This window comes from Leucoraja erinacea, chromosome 23 (assembly GCF_028641065.1).
Source record: "Leucoraja erinacea ecotype New England chromosome 23, Leri_hhj_1, whole genome shotgun sequence".
NCBI lineage: Eukaryota > Metazoa > Chordata > Chondrichthyes > Rajiformes > Rajidae > Leucoraja > Leucoraja erinaceus.
In genome coordinates, this window is record NC_073399.1 from 11,526,464 (window position 1) to 11,548,163 (window position 21,700).

Below are 21,700 nucleotides of genomic sequence, written 5' to 3' on the forward strand. Positions count from 1 at the left end.
GTCTATATCAACCAGTATTTTCCTTGTAGTTCTTACTCCACTGAAATCAATAGTTTAACTGCACCATTAGTATATCCATGTAAATCTCCCATCACAAGTGGTGGTGGATTGTTACAGCTTCTCACTTCTGTGCTGTACAGTATAAGAATCATTTTCACAGTTACATTTGGAAATATAAGCAGTTACATGGGAAAATATATATACTTGTAATAGATGGAGTGTTGACCTTTAATGACAGATTAAGGTATATAGTCTGTTTGAGTCAAGGGTCCAAAAACAGTGCTTATGTCAAAATACCAGGTTTATATCAAAACCTTTGGATGTTGTATTGAATTTCACTATTTGTACTTAATGACCAATAGCCTATTCCCATGATTAACATCTATCTCATTCATTGATCAGATAAATTTTCCATGACACAAGGTGAAATAATTAATTTTCCGGAAAGGTAGGAAACCTATGTTCACCTTGTGCTGTCGGCACAAACGATGTCGGAATGATATTCTGCAAGCACTGACTTTAGAGAGCCCGCGGAAAAAATGTTGAAAAGCAGGACCTCCAGGGTTGTTAAGTTCCCCGTGCTGGCGAAAGGAACGGGGAGATACGGGGGACTGAAACGTTGAAACAAGAAATAAATCTCACAAAAGTATTCATATGTAAACTACTCTATTTGAACTGTTACCTTTGGATTAGCTTCCAAGTAGTTGAACAGTACATAAACAGAAATTGTAAGATCTCCATTGTTAAAAGGGTAGGATCTATTCCATCCTTGTGCTCCAAATTTACGCCTCTCAGCAACCACAGCATGAAAATAACAGAGCGCAAAGAGGATGCATTTAAATTCAGTTTCTTTGGAACACATCTCCAAGGTGTCCTACATTAACAGAGAAAATAATTAATCAATCTGGACATAAACAAAATAATAAATAACAAAATGAATGTCATGAATTAATGAGAATATTAATTGCCAATATCAATGAATTGTGATTGGAGCATATTTAAAGATTGCAGCAAAATGCAAAACAATCACAGGTTGTGCAGCTATATTAATTTAGTTAATATAGGCCCTTTTGTACTTCATGAGCTTATCCAAAACATGCAGTTTAGACCAACAGGTTACCTTATGAAGAATTGGTGAAGTAAAGGGAATTAGCTGTTCCTTTGATCTACCATAACTTTCTACATTGTATTTATAGTTGGTACATTGACATAAACTGCCTCAGACTCCATAAGACTGTAGTGATGAAGGTGATTAAAACCTGCTTCAGGCTATTTTGAAGCAGGCAAGTTATTTACCGGCCTTAAGAACAGCATGCATGTGCCGTGAATAACAAATAAAAATAATGAAAATAGTTATTAGATACAATTTAAACACTTAAAATTTAAGAAAAGGTTGAATATATAAGTTTAACCATGTTAAAGCAGTTATTTCAAATGCATTGTAGTGTTGTACATTACCATTTTTATAGATATTTTATTTCTAGAAATACATTTTCAAATGTATTTCATACGGCATCTAAGATGATAGGAGAAGACCGAAAGAAAGCTACTACAGGTACTTACAATAAAAAAAGCCATTCAATAATTGGGACACAGTTAGATTCAGACATTCCCTTTTTGTTCATACCTGATTAAACAAGTCCAACGCTTTGTGCAGGTTGGCATACATGCCAGTTGGGGGTTCGTTGGTGATTTTAATAGAATTCTCCAGTAATCCCTGGGGAATATTATGTGCGTCTGGACTTCCAGCTGGCTCAGCAGTCATATAAACTCGATAATCTGCATGACTGCCAATACTATATTGCTCCACTTTCTTATCCAGTATACTCAGCCATTTAGCCACTAGATGAATATTCTAAAGGAGATTTTTATAAATATACCATCAATTTTTCATAATATTATTGTACAAATTAAATGTATAAGGAACTATTCAAGAAACACCTGCCCAAGTAGTGAATACTTTATATAAGTTTAACCAAATAGTGAAATTCAATACAACATACTTTATTCACTACTTGGGCAGGTAACACTGATAATATTTTCCAATATTTTGGCAATCATGGTGCAACTGAAATTCTTTTCATAAAACCAGTATGCAAGCAAATAAGGCATGGGCCTCACCTATTGTGGCTTCACATAATTAAAAGGATGAAAAAGAAAGCTGGCCCATGGAGAGATCTTAGGTTGTGGCTAGAATAGGTAGTGGAATATTGGCAAGGAGGCGAATAGATGGCATCAGAACTCAGTCAACAGTGGCCTTACACCACAGTGATAAGAATATTGACTTGTCTAACTTCAAGTAACCATTGCTTTCTCTCCATCCTTCCTCCTTCCGAGTTCTCTGACAAGTCTGACTGACCCCCTGATTAAATGTCATATCTGTAAACTCTGTTGTCACCTTCTAGCTAACAATGATCTATTCTACATTTTCCTTGAACTGCATCCCCTTTGATATCTCGTTTTCACACCTTACACTCTGTGTCTCCCTCTCCCGACTCTTAGTCTGAAGAAAGGTCTCGCCCTGAAACGTCACCCATTCCTTCTATCCAAAGATGCCGCCTGTCCCGCTGAGCTACTCCAGCATTTTGTATCTATCTTCGGTGTAAACTAGCATCTACAGTTTTTACGAAGGAAATGCAGATGCTGGAAAAGGAAGGTAGAAAAAGGTGCTGGAGAAACTCAGTGGGTGCAGCAGCATCTATGGAGCGAAGGAAATAGGCAACGTTTCGGGGCGAAATCCTGAAGAAGGGTTTCGGACCGAAACGTTGCCTATTTCCTTCGCTCCATAGATGCTGCTGCACCCGCTGAGTTTCCCCAGCACTTTTGTCTACCTAGCATCTACAGTTCTTTCCTGCAGAGTGGCTTGCATTCAGCTGCTTCTGGTTCCACATCAAGATAAAAGTTTATATTTGTTATGGGTATTTAGCGATAATTATTTTACATCAGGGTATAACATTTAAACATTTTATATATGTCAATACCTGAAGAATAACCCAATGTCCATTTTCAGCTGCCACATCCAAAGCCTGTTCTGCAACTATCTCTTGTCCTTGCCCCAAGGATACATTATGAAATTTGCCATTGTCAATGGTAAAGCCTAATTTCTTGCCTATGTAAAGAGAAAAGTAACAAAATAAATGATACTACATCAACTGTGAAGGACACATCATATATAGCATCACAATAGTTTAGTATTGAATTTTAGTATTGAAAGTTTAAGGAGGATGAAAACACATCTTAGCAAATTACTTTCACCCCAAAAAGAATATCAAAACTTCCACAGCTATGCAAAAGACAGGACCAAAAATAAACGCGGGTCCAACAGAATAAGGAGAGATCATAATGCAGAAATTATAAAGGTGGTTTAACAAATATCTTGACTGCAGAGAACAATGGACAGGAAACAAGCATCTAATGACAATAAGGAACCTAGCTTAGGAGGGAGATTGAATGGCAGAATAGGCGATGGGCCAAATGACATAATTCTACTCTTATATCACTTATGACCTAACAATATTATTTAAGAATTAGATCGAAAAGTACAGTGAAATCATAATCATACTTTATTAGCCAAGTATGTTTTGCAACATTCGAGGAATTTGATTTGCCATAGTCATACTAATAAAAAATAGATCATACAAAATATATTTTAACATAAACATCCACCTCAGTGACTCTTCCACATTCCCTCACTGTGATGGAAGGTGAAAAAAAGTTCAATATCTTCCCTTCTTTGTTCGCCTGCGGTCGGGGGCCTCGAGCCTTCCATTGACAGGACGATCTTACTCCCGTAGCTGGCGGTCGGGGCCTCCGCGTCGGGGCGATCAAGCTCCTGCATCGGGGGGATGTCAGCTCCCCGCGCCGGCGATGGGACCCTGGGTCGGGGCTAGTCGAGCCTTCTGCGTCTTTCGGAGCTTCCCGATTCGGTCTCTCCCGAGACTGCGAGCCCTTGATGTTAAAGTCCACAGGCCGCGGTTGGAGCACCGATCCCAGGCATGTGATTGGCCCCGATGGTAAGTCAACGCCCTAAGCCAGTCCCGATCTAGGCCTCCAGCTCCATGATGTTAGGCCGCAGAGCGACCGGACATACGATCCAGAAAACAATCGCATCTCCAGCAAGGTAACTGATCATAGTTTTCCCCGACCCCCTCCCCCACATAAAACAAACCAGAGAACATTAACACAAACTTTTAAAACACACTAAAAATAACAAAATAGAGACATAAGGACAGACAGACTGTTGAAGTGGCTGCCATCGCGGCGCCACCCGGTGAAATATAGACCATTTTGATATTGGTTGCTGGCAAAATGATGGCAATGAACTTTCTTCCTTCAGGTTCATCACGGACATTTCCAAGACCCAGCAGAGTCCTTTGAAACAGATGTTAGCAAATTCTAACATTGCTTCTTTTGACGATATAACTTTCAGGGTGGAATCTCATGCATATAACATGTTGGATTTTCAAAAGATATGAGATAAAGTTTTGTATATAAAATGAGAGCACTTGGGATCGTGGGTAACAGATTAGCATGGATAGAGGGCAGGTTGAGAACAAAATGCTGGGGAAAAAGTGATTCAAATGGGTCATTCTGAGGCTGGAAGAATGATAGTGGGATATTGCAGCAATCATTACTTTCCAGTTAGCTGTTCAGAATTTCTATTCATGACTGATGAAAAGCCAGAGTGTAATATATCCAATTTTGTTAAGATCCAAAGCTAAGAACTAAAATAAGCTGTGAGGAGACAGGACATTGCATAGGAGTTTAGGCAGTTTGGCAAATGAGTGGGCAAGATTGTGGGAAATATGAGATTATGCATTTTAGTAGAAAGAATAGAAAATAATTACTAAACAATGGGAAACCAGGAAGTGTTGGAGTATAGAGGAATCTTGATATTCTGAATTAGAAAGATCAAAGTAAGCATACAAGAAGCAGATATTTAGGAAGGCAAGCAGTACATTAACATTCATTATCTGGAGATTTAAGTAGAGAAATAATGACACCTCACTGAGATTTGCAGAGTTTTAATGATTGCTCAGGTGAAATTCCATATGCAATATTGATCTCTTTATTTAAATTTGCTATATTTGTCTTAGTCAGAGCTGCCAATATTCATCGGATTGATTCCCATAATGAGGGGGTTGTACTATTGAGTAAAACTGAATTACTCTTACTGACTTCATAAGAATCAGAGATTATCTGGAGCATTACATGATTCTGACCGAGCCATGAATGATGCTGAAAGACTTTTTAGCATCCTTTTACCTTGAAATGTAGAATCAGGAAGCAAAGTCTCAGGATTAAGAGCAGGCCTTAGAGCTGTGTAGAAAGGAACTGTAGATGCTGGTTTCAACCGAAGATAGACAAAATCCTGGAGTAACTCAGCGGGACAAACCACATCTCTGAAGAGAAGGAATGGGTGACGTTTCTTGACCCGAAACGTCACCCATTCCCTCTCTCCAGAAATGCTGCCTGTTGAGAATCATGCCTCATTTATATGCTAATGTGCAAAACAAAAGGATTGTGTGTCTATTTTAGGCCTTAAAACTGAGCAGAAGAGTACAGGAGATTGTAAATCATTAGAATTCCCAATCACAGAAGGCTATGAATGTCATTGTCGAGTATATTCAAGGCTGAAATCAGATGATAAGACACTAGATGAAAATCTGCTTATGATCTTATTGAATGATTGAGTAGTCTTGTGTGAGAGTTAATCCTGCTTATGATTTTGAAATTTTGATATTTTCCTTATGGGCTCAAAAGTAATAGGATTGCAAATAGAAATTAATTACATCAAGAAACTGATAATAAATATTTCTCCAATTATAGCAAGGCAGCTGTTCACATGATCAACATTTAAATTGTTAACCAAATTTGCACCATTTCCAATGATGCACATCCAAAATGGTTTGAAATTGGTTGGCAGAATTTAAACAAGTCTTCAGAATTTAAATTGGATGATATAGTGATTGAGTGTTGAGGTGCTAAATTAACATCCAAACTGAGTCCTGGGTCTTTCCACAAACACATTAATTAATTGCCCTATCTAGACCACGTACCTAGTGCCTCTACATCCTTCAGCGGATCAACTCCTGGTGAGAGAATGAAGAATATCGGAGTGGAAGGACTACTTTCTTCATATGATTTTGTAAACTCCATGCTCCGACCCTCCACATATCTAGCTCCAAACTTCTCCTCCACATAGCAACTGTAAATATGAAAATACATTGAAGATATGAATATGCCTTTGAAATTATCAAAATAGAAATTTTGCTTAATAAGGCTATCAAAGAAAATTAAGCGAAGCAAAGATAATAGAGGTACCAATCATCCATAATCTAACTGGATTATGCCACCGCCTAATGGTGTTGAATATCTACTGCTATGTAATTATTCCGATGTTGATTTATTCTTACATTCAAGACAATGGTTAAAAATAATAATTTGAAATAACTGAACATCAAATTGATTAAAAATAGTCATATGAACTTTTCAAAGTAACTCTCAGAGAATATCAATGGATAACGTTTAAATTGGCTACTAGTAACCATTTCATGATCTCCCACATAAATAGTTAAGTAAAGTAAAAGATAAGGAAGTGAAAGCAAATTGTTAGGTGAGAGGATTGATTTGATGATAGGTGACTAAGAGTAGGGATGTCTTGAATAGGAAGAAAGCAAGTGGTGGAATTGCATTAGGATCCATTTTACTTCAATTCTTCAATTTATTTTTAATGATTTATATGGTGCAGGTGACCAAGGTGTTGATCAGATATGAAGCAATTATAGTTTCCTTGGTCTACTTTTCCACAGTTAATCACACATTAGGTCTGAAGTCTCACCACTTCAGATTTCTCGCCAAGGCTTTTATTCTCTGCTAAGAATTCTATTAATTTTAAAAGTATGGGAGCTGCTACCCATTAAATTCCCCATTGTTTTGCACATCAGATTAGCACTCAACATATAAATGAGGCATGGTTCTCAACTATTGTGCCAACTTACAGATGCTCCCAGAAACCTTCCCTATTCTGATGAGATGGAGTACAGGTAGGAGATTGATAACCTTGTGTCCTGGTGTCAAGACAACAACCTTTCTCTCAACATCAGCAAGACAAAGGAGATAGTGATCGAAGCAGTACACATATCCCAGTTTGCACTGATGGTGCCGAAGTAGAGATGGTTGAAAACTTCAAATTCCTCTGAATCAATATCAACCACAACTTCTCCTTCTCCTTGAAGCAATGACCAAGAAGGCACACCAAAGCCTCTACTTCCTTAGAAGGCTTAGAAGGTTTGCCATGTCCCCTACACACCGTAGAAAGCATTTTATCAGGATGCATCACAGCTTGGAACAACTCCATTCAGGACTGTAAAAACTTGCAGCGAATTGTGGATCTTCCTTCTATTGATTCCATTTATACCTCACGATGCTTCGGCAAGGCCAGCAGCACAATCAAGGATGAGTCACACCCTGGCCACTCCCTCTTCTCCCCTCTCCCATCAGGCATAGTTCTTCGGACTATCCTTGACCAGACTTTGCTGGCTTTTCCTTGCACTAAACGTTATTTCTTTATCATGTATCTATACACTGTGAATGGATTGTTTGTAATCATGTATTATTATACATATGTAGACGGTACCTAACAGCGTAAGTCATTCTGTCAGGCCTCATGCATCGCATCATGCACAGTTTCTCCATTGCCCCTTTATTTTTCCATTCCTGTGGCAATTTCTCCTTCTCTGGAGCTTCTGACTCCACAATTTTCTTCCAGCGGTTGGCTGAACCTTCTATATCACTGTCCAGATTCTTAAACTGTGCCATTTCTGCCAATACCTTTAAAGTAAAATTTGTAGAACTATATAGATAAAGAACACATATTCATGAGCCATACAAATATAACTTAATTCTGTCAACAGCAGCATGCATTAATATGTTTTCCTTTCCTCTTGTGTTCAAATTTCTTTAGGAAGGGGCTGGATAACTTCACTATTCTGCTTCACAATATAGGTGGGATCCAAATTGACACCAAGTTTATATCAACAGCAAACTTCGATATACAGTAGTACAATTGATCTCATCCTCTGAACTGTTAAATTAGCTGTTTAATCCTGCTCTTGCCTTTGCATCCATTACTTCTGATTACCTTGAATTATCTCAAATACACCTGGACCATTTCCGACACTTCCCTACCATTTCTTGAACTCACTATCTCCATCGCAGGTGATAGACTTCTGACCGACATCCACTATAAACCCACTGACTCCTATGGCTATCTAGACTACTCTTCTTCCCACCCTGCTTCCTGTAAGGACTACATCCCCTATTCCCAATTCCTCCGTCTACGCCGCATCTGCTCCCAGGATGAGGTATTCCACACCAGGGTATCAGAAATGTCCTCATTCTTCAAGGAACTGGGGTTCCCCTCCCCTACTATAGATGAGGCTCGCACCAGGGTCTCTTCCATACTCCGTAACACTGCTCTCACTCCCCATCCCCCCCCACTCGCAACAAGGACAGAGTTCCCCTAGTCGTCACCTTTCACCCCACTAGCCGTCACATACAACAAATAGTCCTCCGTCAGGTTCGCCACCTCCAACGTGACCCCACCACTCACCACATCTTCCCATCTCCCCCCTTGCCTGCTTTCCGCAAAGACCGCTCCCTCCATAACTCCCTTGTCAATTCTTCCCTTCCCTCCCGCACCACCCCCTCCCCAGGCACTTTCCCTTGCAACCACAAGAGATGCTACACTTGTCGCTTTACCTCCCCCCTCAACTCCATTCAAGGGCCCAAGCAGTCGTTCCAGGTGCGACAGAGGTTCACCTGCATCTCCTCCAACCTCACCTATTGCATCCGCTGCTCTAGATGTCAGCTGATCTACATCGGTGAGACCAAGCGTAGGCTTGGCGATCATTTCGCCAAACACCTCCGCTTGGTCCGCATTAATCAACCTGACCTCCCGGTGGCTCAGCACTTCAACTCCCCCTCCCATTCTGTATCCGGCCTTTCTGTCCTGGGCCTCCTCCATGGCCAGAGTGAGCACCACCGTAAATTGGAGGAACAGCACCTCATATTCCGCTTGGGCAGTCTGCACCCTAATGGTATAAACATTGAATTCTCCCAATTCCATTAGCCCTTGCTGTCTCCTCCCCTTCCTAGCTCTCCCTCACCCCTTGGGCTCCTCCTCATTTTTCCTTTCTTCTCCCTGCCCCCCCATTAACAACCAATGGGAAAAATTAGCTAAGACAATTTTAGGAACAGTTATCATTTGTATATCTAGAATGTTCAGCATGTCAGATGTGCATCTAATGGAATTATTAATGTATAATGGCTACTTCTGTGTTTACCAATATAAACTGGCTGTTAAAGATTTGTAGTAAAACAGCAAGTTGTCAACAAATTGGAAATGAAATAGTGTGGGACAGTGAATTGAGAAGTTAACATTTTGTTCACCACTTTAACCAGACTCGATTTTCTGTATTCCACTTATACCTACAAGGGTCACTGACAATGATTGTAGCATCTTTATATTATGCACGATTCTGCTATCACTGGCCTTTTGACAAGCGTGTAACTTGCAGAGGCTTGCAGCACTGGGGCACTTCAGCAAGACTCATGGTCTGACATGGAAAATTGTCCTAGTCCCTCTCATCTCACAACGTCCTTCTTTCACTGTGGCCTTTTATACAGCTGTTCTCTGTGAATGATTCAGGGTTAAACTGCATCGACAATTTGTCAGTTGGGTTTTTTCCAGGTCACTATTTTAATTTATTTCATTTTTCGTGAGGGCAGCACTTCTTTCCCATCCTAATTGCACTTGAGAAAATGATTGACAGGCAACTCTTGAGCCAATGCTGGTTAGGGAGCTCCAAAGATTTAGACCCAGTGATGATAAAGGAAAGGTGATATAATTGTCAAGTTATTATTGGGTGCAACCTGGAGAGGAACCTGCAGATGGCAATATTCGCATGCACTTGCTGCCCTTGTCCTTGGTGGTGGAGATTGTGCGTTTGTAAAGTACTTTTGAAGTAGCCAAAGCAATTAGCTCCAGAGGTCGCTATACCACCTCCCCCGACTCTGTCCAGGGATCCTGACAGTCCTTTCAAGTTAGGCAGAAGTTCACTTGCACCTTCTCCAACTTCATCTCCTGTATCCGTTGTTCAAGATGTGGACTCTTATACATCGGCGAGACCAAACACAGACTGGGCGATCGTTTCGTGGAACATCTTAGCTCAGCACGCGTGAACCAACCTGATCTCCCGGTTGCTGGACACTTTAATGTTCCTTCCCATTCCTACACAGACCTTTCTGTCCTCAGTCTCCTCCATTGTCAGAGTGAGGTTAAATGCAAATTGAAGGAACAGCACCTCATATATTCCTTGGGCAGCTTACAGCCCAGTGGTATGAATATTGATTTCTCTTACTTCAAGTAGCCCCAGCATTCCATCTCTCTCTCTATCCCTGCCCCACCCAAGTCGCACTAGCTTATCATTTTCACCCTAAAAACTGCTTACAATTGCCCGTTTCCTTTATCATCGTTATTTTTTGTTCTTTATCTCTCCACATCACCATCTATATCTCTTGTTTCCCTTATCCCTAACCAGTCTGAAGAAAGGTCTCGACCTGAAACGTCACCCATTCCTTCTCTCCAGAGATGCTGCCTGTCCCGCTGAGTTACTACAGCTTTTTGTGTCTAGCTCCAGATGTCTAGCTCCAGGGCGTGACGGCTACGGTGCTGTGTCTGTTTTGCACAACAAAAGTGTGGACTCTAATTACTATATGCACTATATATACATATGCAGGCATTACTGTATGAACACACATAAATACTATTATATTGTGTAGGAAGGAACTACAGATGCTGGTTTAAACTGAAGATGGACACAAAAGGCTGGAGTAAATTAGCGGGACAGGCAGCATCTCTGGAGAGAAGGAATGGGTGACGTTTCAGGTTGACACCCTTCTTCAGAAAGAAACATTACCCATTCCTTCTCTCCAGAGATGCTGCCTGTGCTGCTAAGTTGCTCCATCTTTTTGTGTCGATTATATTGATCACGATATCAGAGAGTAACACAACTTAGCATATAGACACATACCAAGATTCCACCCCATCCTTGGTGCGAAAGAAAATCCACAGGACTTGTGGCTCCAACTTTAAATGGGAATCGCAGTAAGAAGTCTAGGTGAAGTGGGTTTATTTCTTTTTTCATTAAATAAACCTATTCAATATAAAGAATGCACTTCAAATGACACCATTTATATTGTTGAACAAAAGTTGAAAAAATTAACATACTTTAACTAAAGAACATATTTTGACTTAATACTTAGCACATCAATATATGTTACTCATTTCCAGTATTTTTTCATTTCTCACTATAGGTAACAACCATCCATGCTTAAAATCTTTCTTTCCACCCCATTTAAAGATAATTTGACACACTGAGATGCTTTCATCATTATACAAACCCAAACTTCCTGCTACCATTGGTTCAAAACAATTTTTTGGCATTTGCCTATTCTTTAACCTTTCTATTCCTAGAAAGTGTTTCTGATATTTTCGCTTTTAGTTTTACAGAATCTACATTTTTTTGCCTCCCAAAATGCTGCATTAGTTATATATAGAGATTATAAGTCATAGGAGCAGAAATAGGCCATTCTGCCCACCGAGTCTATCCCACCATTCAATCAGGGCTGATCGATCTTTCTCTCTCAACCCCATTCTCCTGCCATCTCTCCATAACCATTGATGTCCTTACTTATCAAGAATTTGTCAATGTTCACTTTTAAAAATACCCAATGACGTAGCAATGAATTCCATAGATTCACCACCCACAGACTAAAGAAATGCACCCTTATCACCTTTCTAAAAGGTATGTCTTTTTATTCTAAATGCTGGATGTTTTAAGGGATACTCTAAAAGAAGAAAGGGAAGTGGAGAGGTTCAGGCAGAAATTTTCAGATCTTAAGACTTTGGGAGCTAAAGACATAGCCAACAACACCAATGAATAAACATGGGGATGATCTAGGGCCTAGATGTGGGGAGAGATGAGAATGTTAAAATTTCTCACCCAGAAATCAATCTACAGTAACATATACAGTGTGATCTGCAATATCCCCACTACAAAAACGTTTACCTGAAAAGCAACTTGAGCTGTAAAAATGAGTTTATCCCTTTCAAATAGGCCTCTGGTGGTATATACAAACACTAAGTAGGTGATTTCCTCTGTGAGGTTGATAACACGTTCTTCAAGTTCATCGGCAGGTGCTGAGCGCGAAATCGCATTTTCAAATACAACATGAAAAGCCTAAATAAGTAAGAATCAATTAGATAGTGTTAATACTAAAATTAAATCTACTGAAATATCAATCAAAATCAAGTACACTGGGAGTTATGATTAATAATCCTCAAAGATCGGTCCAGGGATGGTGAAACATAATTAACTTCCATCCAATGTTTGGACTGGAGACAAGATGCCAACATTGCATTGTTTGTTCATTATCATGGTAGCTTGTACGGCTAGCATGGACTTCAAGTTGATCGGCTAAACTATTATTAATTACAACTATGTACTATCATTTCAAGAAAGAGGAAAGACAGTGTGCTAATCAGCATCATGAAAAATGTTTGAGTGATGTGGCTATCATGTAATTGCCAGCATGTGCTATACATGAGATGATATTACGAGATTGTATTTGTAGGGCAATAATTTCACTGATCTGTATGCACAAGAAGAAACTTACTGTATCTTGGTACATGTGATAATAAAGCAACCATTCAACCATTGATACTTGGCAGGTTTACAGAATTGCTGAGTGTGTGAGGATGGGGAGGTAACCCATTTCATCGTTAGGAATGAGACCTGACTGATTGATTGGAATGAGACCTGACTGATTGAACTTGTTGCTGGTTGACTGACGGGGTGCCATGGATTGAGCAGCACTTGACACTAGCAGTAAAGTGCTTGTGGTAAAGTTAATTTAATGTGGCACTTAAGAAATTAAAGGTAGCCAGCAGTAATTAAGTGGAGGGGCATTGTGGTTGAGCTAGTGTTGGCCATGGAAGAAAAAATTATTGCCCACACCATTGCAGACCATAACTAGTCATTTGCCAATATCATGACAAGCATTTACCTTGAGCGAGAACTGGTAAATAGGATTGATCTTATTAAGATCATCAATAATGAAATATAGCAAAGATGCTCTCAGCGCAGCAGGTCTATAGTTTTCTCTTGCCACATTTATTTTAATCTCTGTGACCTTTGCTTCAGCCACCTGCAAAAAGATCAAACACAAGAACTAATACATTAAAGCAAAAACTCATTTTATTACCCCTTTCATAGAAAAACAGCCGTTGAGAGAATAAAGCAGAAAGCCAAACAGAACATAAATCTTAGTAAAGAAAAATATATTTAAATAAAGGAAGTAAATGTAAAATATACTCCGAGAGTAAGAATATTAATGGTATGAAGATTCTCTGTAGATTTAATGAGTACTATACTAGAGTCAAGGTCATACAGCACAAAAACAGGTTGACCAAGATGGTCCATCTAAGCTAGTCTCATTTGATCCTTATCCTACTAAACCTTTCTTATCTATTTACTTGAAAACAAGTGTCTTTTAAATGTTGTTACACTACCTGCCTTAACTACCTGCTCTGGCAACTCACTCCATATGCCCACCACTTTATGTGAAAAAAATCCCACTCAGATTCCTATTAAGTATTTCCCCTCTTGTTCTTGATTCCCCTACCCTGGGCAAAAGATTCTGTGCATTCAGCCCATCAATTCCCCTCGTGATTTTAAACACCTCCTGTATCATCCCTCAGCCTCCTGCACTTCATGGGATACCCCTAAATGTCATACCTTGCCCAATCACGCCCAATTGCTCAGGCCCTCGAGTTCTGCCAACATCCTCATAAATCTTATTTGCGCCCTTTTCAGCTTAATGTCATCCTTCCTAAAGCAGGATGACCAAAACTGCACACAATACTCCAAATGTAGCCCCACCAAAGTCTTGTGATACAGGTACCACCTACTTTAGTGTCATATGCAAACTTACTAATGCCTTGCACATTCTCAGCCATATTATAAACCAAAACCAACAATGGGCCCCTGAGGTACACCACTAGTCATGGGTCTCTAATCCGAAAAACAACCTTCCACCATCACCTTCTGCTTCCTTCCAAGCTATCCCTGGATGCCTGTGATCTAACCCTGTAGAACAGCCTACCATGCAGAACCTTACGTAAATATAAGTAATGCAAATATTTCCTAAATGAATTTGGCCACATTGGCTGCAGTCCGGCAGTTACTTATTCTTTTTTATCTCTGATTGAAGTAGAATTATATCAATGTATAATTTCAAATGTCCAAATATATATAATTGCAGAAACTATTTATACAATATATTAAAACAATTGAATACCAAAGCTATTATTAAGGAATAATGACCTTTCGTTCTATTTCAGTAGCAGTGTGTTTGGTTGTCTCTAAGTTCTCAACCAGCGCTGTATCACCAAGGAAATTTCCTGAAGCTTCTGATAGTCGAGCAAGAAGAGAGTCTTCTAATTGTTTAAGAACAATCTTGAACTCATTCTGTTGTGTGGTAAGGTTTGCCTGAAATAGTGCAGATAATTATTGCAATCGTCACAACCTTTTGCTTATGACTGCTTTAATAAAATAACACTCTTGGTGGGGAATTTTGTCTATTAGGAAAGTATATTGGGAATACGTGTAATTTCCAGATTTTTTCTTGAATTCAAAGAGCATTATGTTCAAAGATTTGGGATAACTTTATCAGATGGATTAATTAACCGAGTAAATTATCCCATAAAATATTTTGATTAGGTTAGTATGCTTCATTAGAAAACTCGGGCAATATATACTATTATGTAAATTAAATGTATCCTTCAAAAGACATCAATAACAATAGCTCTTTTGGTGGCAACAATTTAATAACACGGAATTATTTTCTGAGAAAAATATGATCACAATATTAATCAAGACTACTGTTTCACCAAGAATTAAGAACAAAATGTTATGCAATTTCAGAAATTGTGGGCGGCACAGTGGCGTAGGGGTAGAACTACTGCCTTACAGCGGGAGACACCCTGGTTCGATCCTGACTACGGGTGCTTGTCTGTACGGAGTTTGTACGTTCTTCACGGGTTTTCTCTTCAGATCAGTTTCCTCCTACATTCCAAAGACGTACAGGTTTGTACGTCCTTGGCATAAGTGTAAAATTGTCCCTAATGCTTATAGGATAGTATTAATGTGTGGGGATTGCTGGTCAGCGCAGACTCGATGGGCCGATGGACCTGTTTCCCCATTGTATCTCTAAATTAAACTAAACCAAAATTGTTGTTTCATCAATTCTATAATATTGAAAATAACTCCTATTTGGTAATGCATTCCGCAATAATAACATAAAGTTATACACTATCCGAAAAAGTAATGACATGTGGAATGCACTTGTGTGACAACATTTGAAATATGTTTATGAAATATATATTCATACAAATTTGGATTTCTATTTGTTAATTTAAAATGTACCTTCAGTTGTTCCAAGTCAGGACGCTCTTTAGCAACCACTGAAGCTAGTAGCTGATCTTCTAGACCATCTCTTGTTACAAGGAAATTAATCAAAGTGCATTGAGCTTGCATTTCAGGTTTGAAATGAGGATTAAAATACTTGGTGTGGAGTATCATTCTGAATTGGGGATGATATTCAATTTCTTTATCCCCTATGTGGATATACCTAAATGTATAATTAAATAAAAATTATTGAAGTCTATATACTGCAGAACAGGCTATGCTTAAATTTACAATGTATTTGTAGCATATGAATCTGTGTCCTGTGGCATACTGTATTTATCCGCACCCATTTTTGAGAAAGGAGCTAGAGATCGTACTAATTATCATTGTCCGAATTGTTTACCCAAGAGAGCAAGTGAAACTGAATCACTGAATATATGCAAGGCTAAAACAGTCAAATATTTGATGATCGGACAATAAAGGGTTATGGAACAGATAGGAAAGTGGGGTCAAGGCCAAGATCAGATCAGCAATGAACTTATCGAATGGAGGAAGCAGACTTGAGGAGTCACACTACCCAATCTTGTGTCTTTATAAACTCTTGTATGCCACTCTGGGGTTCTGGGACTCCCTTGGGAGAATTGTACAAGCTGGCAGTTACAAGCAAATCTCTGGCAGTTACAAGTATATCTGCAGTAAACAGAATTACTTTTGTCACATTAATAAGTTAGAGATGGAGATATTCGGTGCCTGGCATTTCTGGCAAACAATTCTTTGCACCACGGCATGGCTATTTAATATGGATATTGGTTGTGTAAGGATGGCAAGAATCTCAGGAGTCTAAATAAGTCAACAGAAAAAGGTATTGCTTGCTTTTTTTATGCTGTTCGGGTAAAGAAGAATTTTTGAAGTCTGATCTCCTTGGCAGTCAGCAGACCGCTGCAAACTTGGATCTGTGATTAGTAAATAAAAGAGACTACAGATGCTGGAATCTTGAGCAAAAAAAACAAATTGCTGGACTCAGCAGGCCAGACAGCATCTGTGGACGGAAATATACAGACAACATTTTGGATCTGGACTTTTCTTCAGACTAATGGGGTAGAGGGGAGGAAACCTAGCAAAGAGAGGTGAGGGGATAATGGGGTAAATTCTATCAAGTGATAGGTGGATACAGGTGAAGAGTCTTATGCTTTGTACTTTTTTTTTATAATTCTTACTTCAGATTCAATTTCTGTTGCATATATTTACTGCTTTTTCTATCTCTTCAAGTCATACTTTCCCTCCTTCACTATCCCGTGTCATTACTCACTCATTTCTTTTTGATATGTTAAACAATTTGTTACTGTGGCCTTCTCCATTTTTATTCCATGTCCCAGTATTTGCATTATGGCATCAAAAGACTAAATGACAGTTGATCTTACCTTCCCTTTTTTATGGTGTTTCTTCCCAAGAGGGAGTCCAGCACGGGCTCCACAGTCTCGCTTATATTTTCAAGTAGTAAGGTATCACCATTGGATACAGCATTCTCAATGCTGTCAAGATAACTGTATGCATAGGCAGAAATAAATGAGATGCTAACTTTATAGAGCATACTCATTTAAAATGCTACAAGTAATAAAATTGTGATAGAACTAGGCTATGAATCAAGTTAAATAATCTTTGCCAAGCAAAGTTCAACTTACTAAGAAAACAGAGTACAGTTAATGTCTAGATAAATGCAATAATTGGGATATAATTATCAATAACGTGCAGAGAACATCAGTCTTAGTTACACAACAGAGTGGTTATCAAGCTTGATTGATAGGAAACTTCCCAATGATCTCTGCATTTATTGTTCATAGCACTAGTACTAAATACAATAATAGGCTCTAACTTTATTAATTAAATGTGTTAAATATTAGGAATTTATTTTTTAAGATATTATTTGATCGGCAATCAGTACACATACCCTCTTTGTCCAAGTCTTATTATTTTCAAATCATCTCCGTACTTTCTTTTAATCCATTTGATACCCTGCAGTTGTGCATCGATAATTAAAGGCCAACGCTCAGTATTACAAAGAATTGTCGCATTTTCTGATGATGTCCGATCACTTGGCAATCCTTGATTATTCCATGCAGCGATGTCAACATCATCAGTCAGAAGAGAAAGTGGATCTAAGTTTTCAGTAATTGGAATTGGCACCTAAAATAATTTCCCAAAAAAGTGGTTGTAGTAAGTACTCTGAAATCTGATTGGAACATGCATTATTCTGTATGCACAGAAATGATCAAGCTCTTGCAGTCTATATTAAACTTTAAGTATTATTATGCATTGCATGAATATATTTAAAGTCTCAAAATAACAGCTTTCACTACTTTAGAATACTTGCTTAATAATTAGACAGTAAGCACTTTTAGTGTAATAATTAGACTGTAAGCATTTTTCAACCTTTCACTTCTGAGGTTCCCATCTGCTTTCTCAGGGCATCAATTATACCGGTGCCCAAGAAGTGCAAGGTGACGTGCTTAAATGACTATCGACCAGTGGCACTAATGTCTGTGGTGATGAAGTGCTTTGAGAGGCTGATCATGGTGCAAATCAACTCATCCCTCGACACGAACCTGGACCCACTGCAGTTCGCTTACTGCCACGACAGATCAATGGTGGATGTGAGCTCACTGGCTCTCCACTCCGCTCTGGACCACTTGGACAACAAAAACTCATATGTCAGGCTGTTATTCATTGACTACAGCTCGGCATTTAATATCATCATCCCCGCCAAGCTGGTTACCAGACTCTCAGATCTGGGTTTCTGCGCATCCCTCTGCAATTGGATCCTCTACTTCCTCATTCACAGACCACAGTCTGTCCATATTGGTGGAAATGTGTCATTCTCGATAGCAATCAGCACGGGATCACCTCAAGGCTGCGTGCTCAGCCCCCTGCTGTACTCACTCAATGCTCATGACTGCGTTGCCAGTCATATTGCGAACTCCATCATCAAGTTCGCCAATGACACCACTGTTGTGGGACGTATAATTGATGGGGACGAGTCAGAGCATAGAAGTGAGATCGACCGGTTGACCAAATCGTGCCAGCACAATAACCTGGCTCTCAACACCATCAAAACCAAGGAACTGATTGTGGATTTTGGAACGGGTAGGATGGGGACCCACAGTCCCGTTTATATCAACGGGTCGATGGTGGAAAGGGTCAAGAACTTCAAATTCCTGTGCGTGCATATTTCCGAAGATCTCTCCTGGTCCCAGAACACTGATGCAATTATAAAGAAAGCACATCAGCGCCTCTACTTCCTGAGAAGATTACGGAGAGTCAGTATGTCAAGGAGGACTCCCTCGAATTTCTACAGGTGCACAGTAGAGAGCATGCATCGTGGCTTGGTTCGGCAACTTGAGCGTCCCAGGAGCGGAAAAAGCTGCAAAAAGTTGTAAACACTGCCCAGTCCATCATCAGCTCTGACCTCCCTACCATCGAGGGGATCTTTCGCAGTCGCTGCCTCAAAAAGGCTGCCAACATCATCAAGGACCCACACCATCCTGGCCACACATTCATCTCTCCACTGCCATCAGGTAGAAGGTAGAGAAGCCTGAAATCTGCAACATCCAGGTTCAGGAACAGCTGCTTCCCCACAGCCATCAGACTATTAAACATAACTTCAAACAAACTCTGAACTATAACAGCCTATTGCACTTTATCTGTTTATTTATGTGTGTATAAATATATTTTATGGCATATGGACACACTAATCTGTTCTGTATTTATGCCTACATTATTCTGTTTTGCTGCAGCAAGCAAGAATGTCATTGTCCTATCTGGGGCACATGACAATAAACTCTCTTGACGTGACTTGACAAAATGGATGCTATGATTGGCTTTAGTGCATTAAAACCAAATTCAGATGTCACGAAACAACCAATTATGCCATAAAGTGCTTGGCTTGATTTAGTTATTTACCAGCAGGAAATGGATCAAAAGGTCTCCACCTATGATCCTCACACTTAACTCACAATATAACAACAATTATTAGCATTAACAAATTCTATTGATGGTTTGCTCCCTTTTACAAATACTAAAATGTGACCTGTGCACTTCACAGATGGCTGAAATCAGACCAACAAGAAGCAGGTCAGCATTTAAAAAGAAATCTCTTGAAAGGTAGCATGGAGAAGAGGAACAGTGGAGTTGAAGGGAAAATCGTGGACAACAGGAGGAGATGGATACAATGGTGATCCTCATGACTATGGAGCAACTCTTTGAAATTGGAGGTGGCCCCAAATTCTTGCAATCAACAATATTAGGCTCTTAGGTCAAGAGGTTTGTGAACAATACTTACCAGTTATCTTCATAGAGGCTTGCTGACATTATAGTATAAAACATAGAGAACATAGAAAGTAGAGATCAGGAATATGTCCATCGGCCCACAATATCTATGCTGAATCTGATGCCAAGTTAAATGAGTTTCCTTTGTCTGCGTGTTATCCACATCACATTTGAATTTTAGATTTTTTTAAATATAAAAGCAAATGTTCTTCTGAGAGGATAACACTCCTTTCAGTATAACATACTTCTTGTTTTATTGTGAGTTAAGTGTGAGGATCATAGGTCAAGACTTTTTCATACAATTTCTGTCATTTAACAATTAAAACAAGCCAAGCACATTGAGGGTGTTATTACTTCTAGGAAATATGATGTGCAAGTGAAGCCTCTGTTGAGAAGAATGGTGACACAAGAGACTGCAAATACCAAAATCCTGAGCAAAAAAAAAAACAAGCAGCTGGAGGAGCTCAGCGGGTCAGGCAATATCTAGGGAAGGAAATGGACCAATGACATTTTGAGTCAGAACCCTTCTTCAGATTGATGGAGTAGACGGGAGAAAGCCTGTTGAAAGAGTTGAGGGGAGGGGTGGGGATAGAGCTGGCAGGGGATAGAAGGACCCAGATAAGAAGGGGCTGATTGGCAGGTGACTTATTGGAAGCAAGAAGGGTAGGGATTGTAACCAAGGCTGGAAGTTTGAAAATAGGTGTACAAATGATGGAATCTAATAAGAAAGAGAAGTGGGGAGTGAAATATGGTCTCTGTGCATATATTAGTGGAAAAGAAGATGATAATAATTTATCATTTAGTCTTTAACATTCAGGTGTGTCACTTTTAAGACAATTGAATCTGCACAAATAGAAAACAATATTTAGCTTTGAGTATCCCAGTACTCAAAGGACAATATCAACAGCAAAGATAAACAGACATGTCTCTAAATGAATGCCATCAATTCTCAGTTTTTCAAATAATGCAATGCAATTCCATACCTCTAGCTTTTCCAGGAAGGGCATCCAGCAATTATTCAGAAGATCATTCCTATACTTTCTTGTAAAATATCCAACATAAGAAACAAATGCCGTAACAAGGAGCACGTCACCACACAATGTCTTTTCCTGTTCCTTGAACTGTGCAACAGATTCACCCCAGCGGATCTTCTCGGATACCAAACCTCCAACAAGTCTGTAAAAGATAATTTCTTCTTAATACAATCTATGCTATTCTTATTGTCACAATAGGACAATGAGAATGATGAAGTCGACAAATTTTGCTCATACTATTCTAGATCAGAGGTTAATAGTGTGTAAACAAACCTCAAGAAGAGTTTTTTCTATTTTTCTGTCAAAGTAGGCCTAAAAATGTTAAAATGGCAGAGTATCCAGAACTAGTATGCTCATGTAATGTTACTGAAGTCCATATGTACCTGTTTGCAAGTGAAATGGTTCTGTTGGTAGTATCCGCCTCTTCTTGACATTTGAGCTTTTCAGTTGTGGCTTTTTCAAATTCAGCTGTCAAATTTGATAAATTTTCATCAAGTTCCTGAAATTTAAGAATGGTACATAGGGAAAAATTGCAATCTAAAAACTACTCTTCTCAATTGCATTTAATAGTGTTTTCTATTAAAACATATTATTTCAACTGGAACATAATTAGCAAGCACTAAGTACATTCACTCCAATAGCACAAATGTTATTCATAGCCTGATATGTTTTTAGGATTTTCACTGCTTAATTTGTAATTTTGTCATTTCTATTACACCTGCAACAATAGAATTAAAGAATACCAATTTCTCTCCTAGGGAGGTTTGGCAACATCAGTACAAAGTGGACTGCAACTTTATGATGCATTGT

At 39.1% G+C, this 21,700-nt stretch overlaps 1 protein-coding gene across 1 annotated transcript in view; it reads right to left on the bottom strand.

Annotated features, from left to right (window-relative positions):
* LOC129708244 (dynein axonemal heavy chain 17-like) overlaps window positions 1–21,700 on the bottom strand; it is a 184,232-nt gene that overhangs the window by 8,912 nt on the left and 153,620 nt on the right. Inside the window, exons 58-71 of the mRNA XM_055653887.1 lie at window positions 21,274–21,389; window positions 20,840–21,032; window positions 17,482–17,717; window positions 16,955–17,077; window positions 15,552–15,756; window positions 14,451–14,615; window positions 13,132–13,272; window positions 12,135–12,305; window positions 11,097–11,219; window positions 7,640–7,833; window positions 6,060–6,208; window positions 2,982–3,109; window positions 1,628–1,855; window positions 683–874 (exon numbers count right to left, since the gene is read on the bottom strand). Coding sequence (XP_055509862.1) covers window positions 683–874; window positions 1,628–1,855; window positions 2,982–3,109; window positions 6,060–6,208; window positions 7,640–7,833; window positions 11,097–11,219; window positions 12,135–12,305; window positions 13,132–13,272; window positions 14,451–14,615; window positions 15,552–15,756; window positions 16,955–17,077; window positions 17,482–17,717; window positions 20,840–21,032; window positions 21,274–21,389 — 2,364 coding nt within the window. The remainder of the gene's footprint in view (window positions 1–682; window positions 875–1,627; window positions 1,856–2,981; window positions 3,110–6,059; window positions 6,209–7,639; window positions 7,834–11,096; window positions 11,220–12,134; window positions 12,306–13,131; window positions 13,273–14,450; window positions 14,616–15,551; window positions 15,757–16,954; window positions 17,078–17,481; window positions 17,718–20,839; window positions 21,033–21,273; window positions 21,390–21,700) is intronic.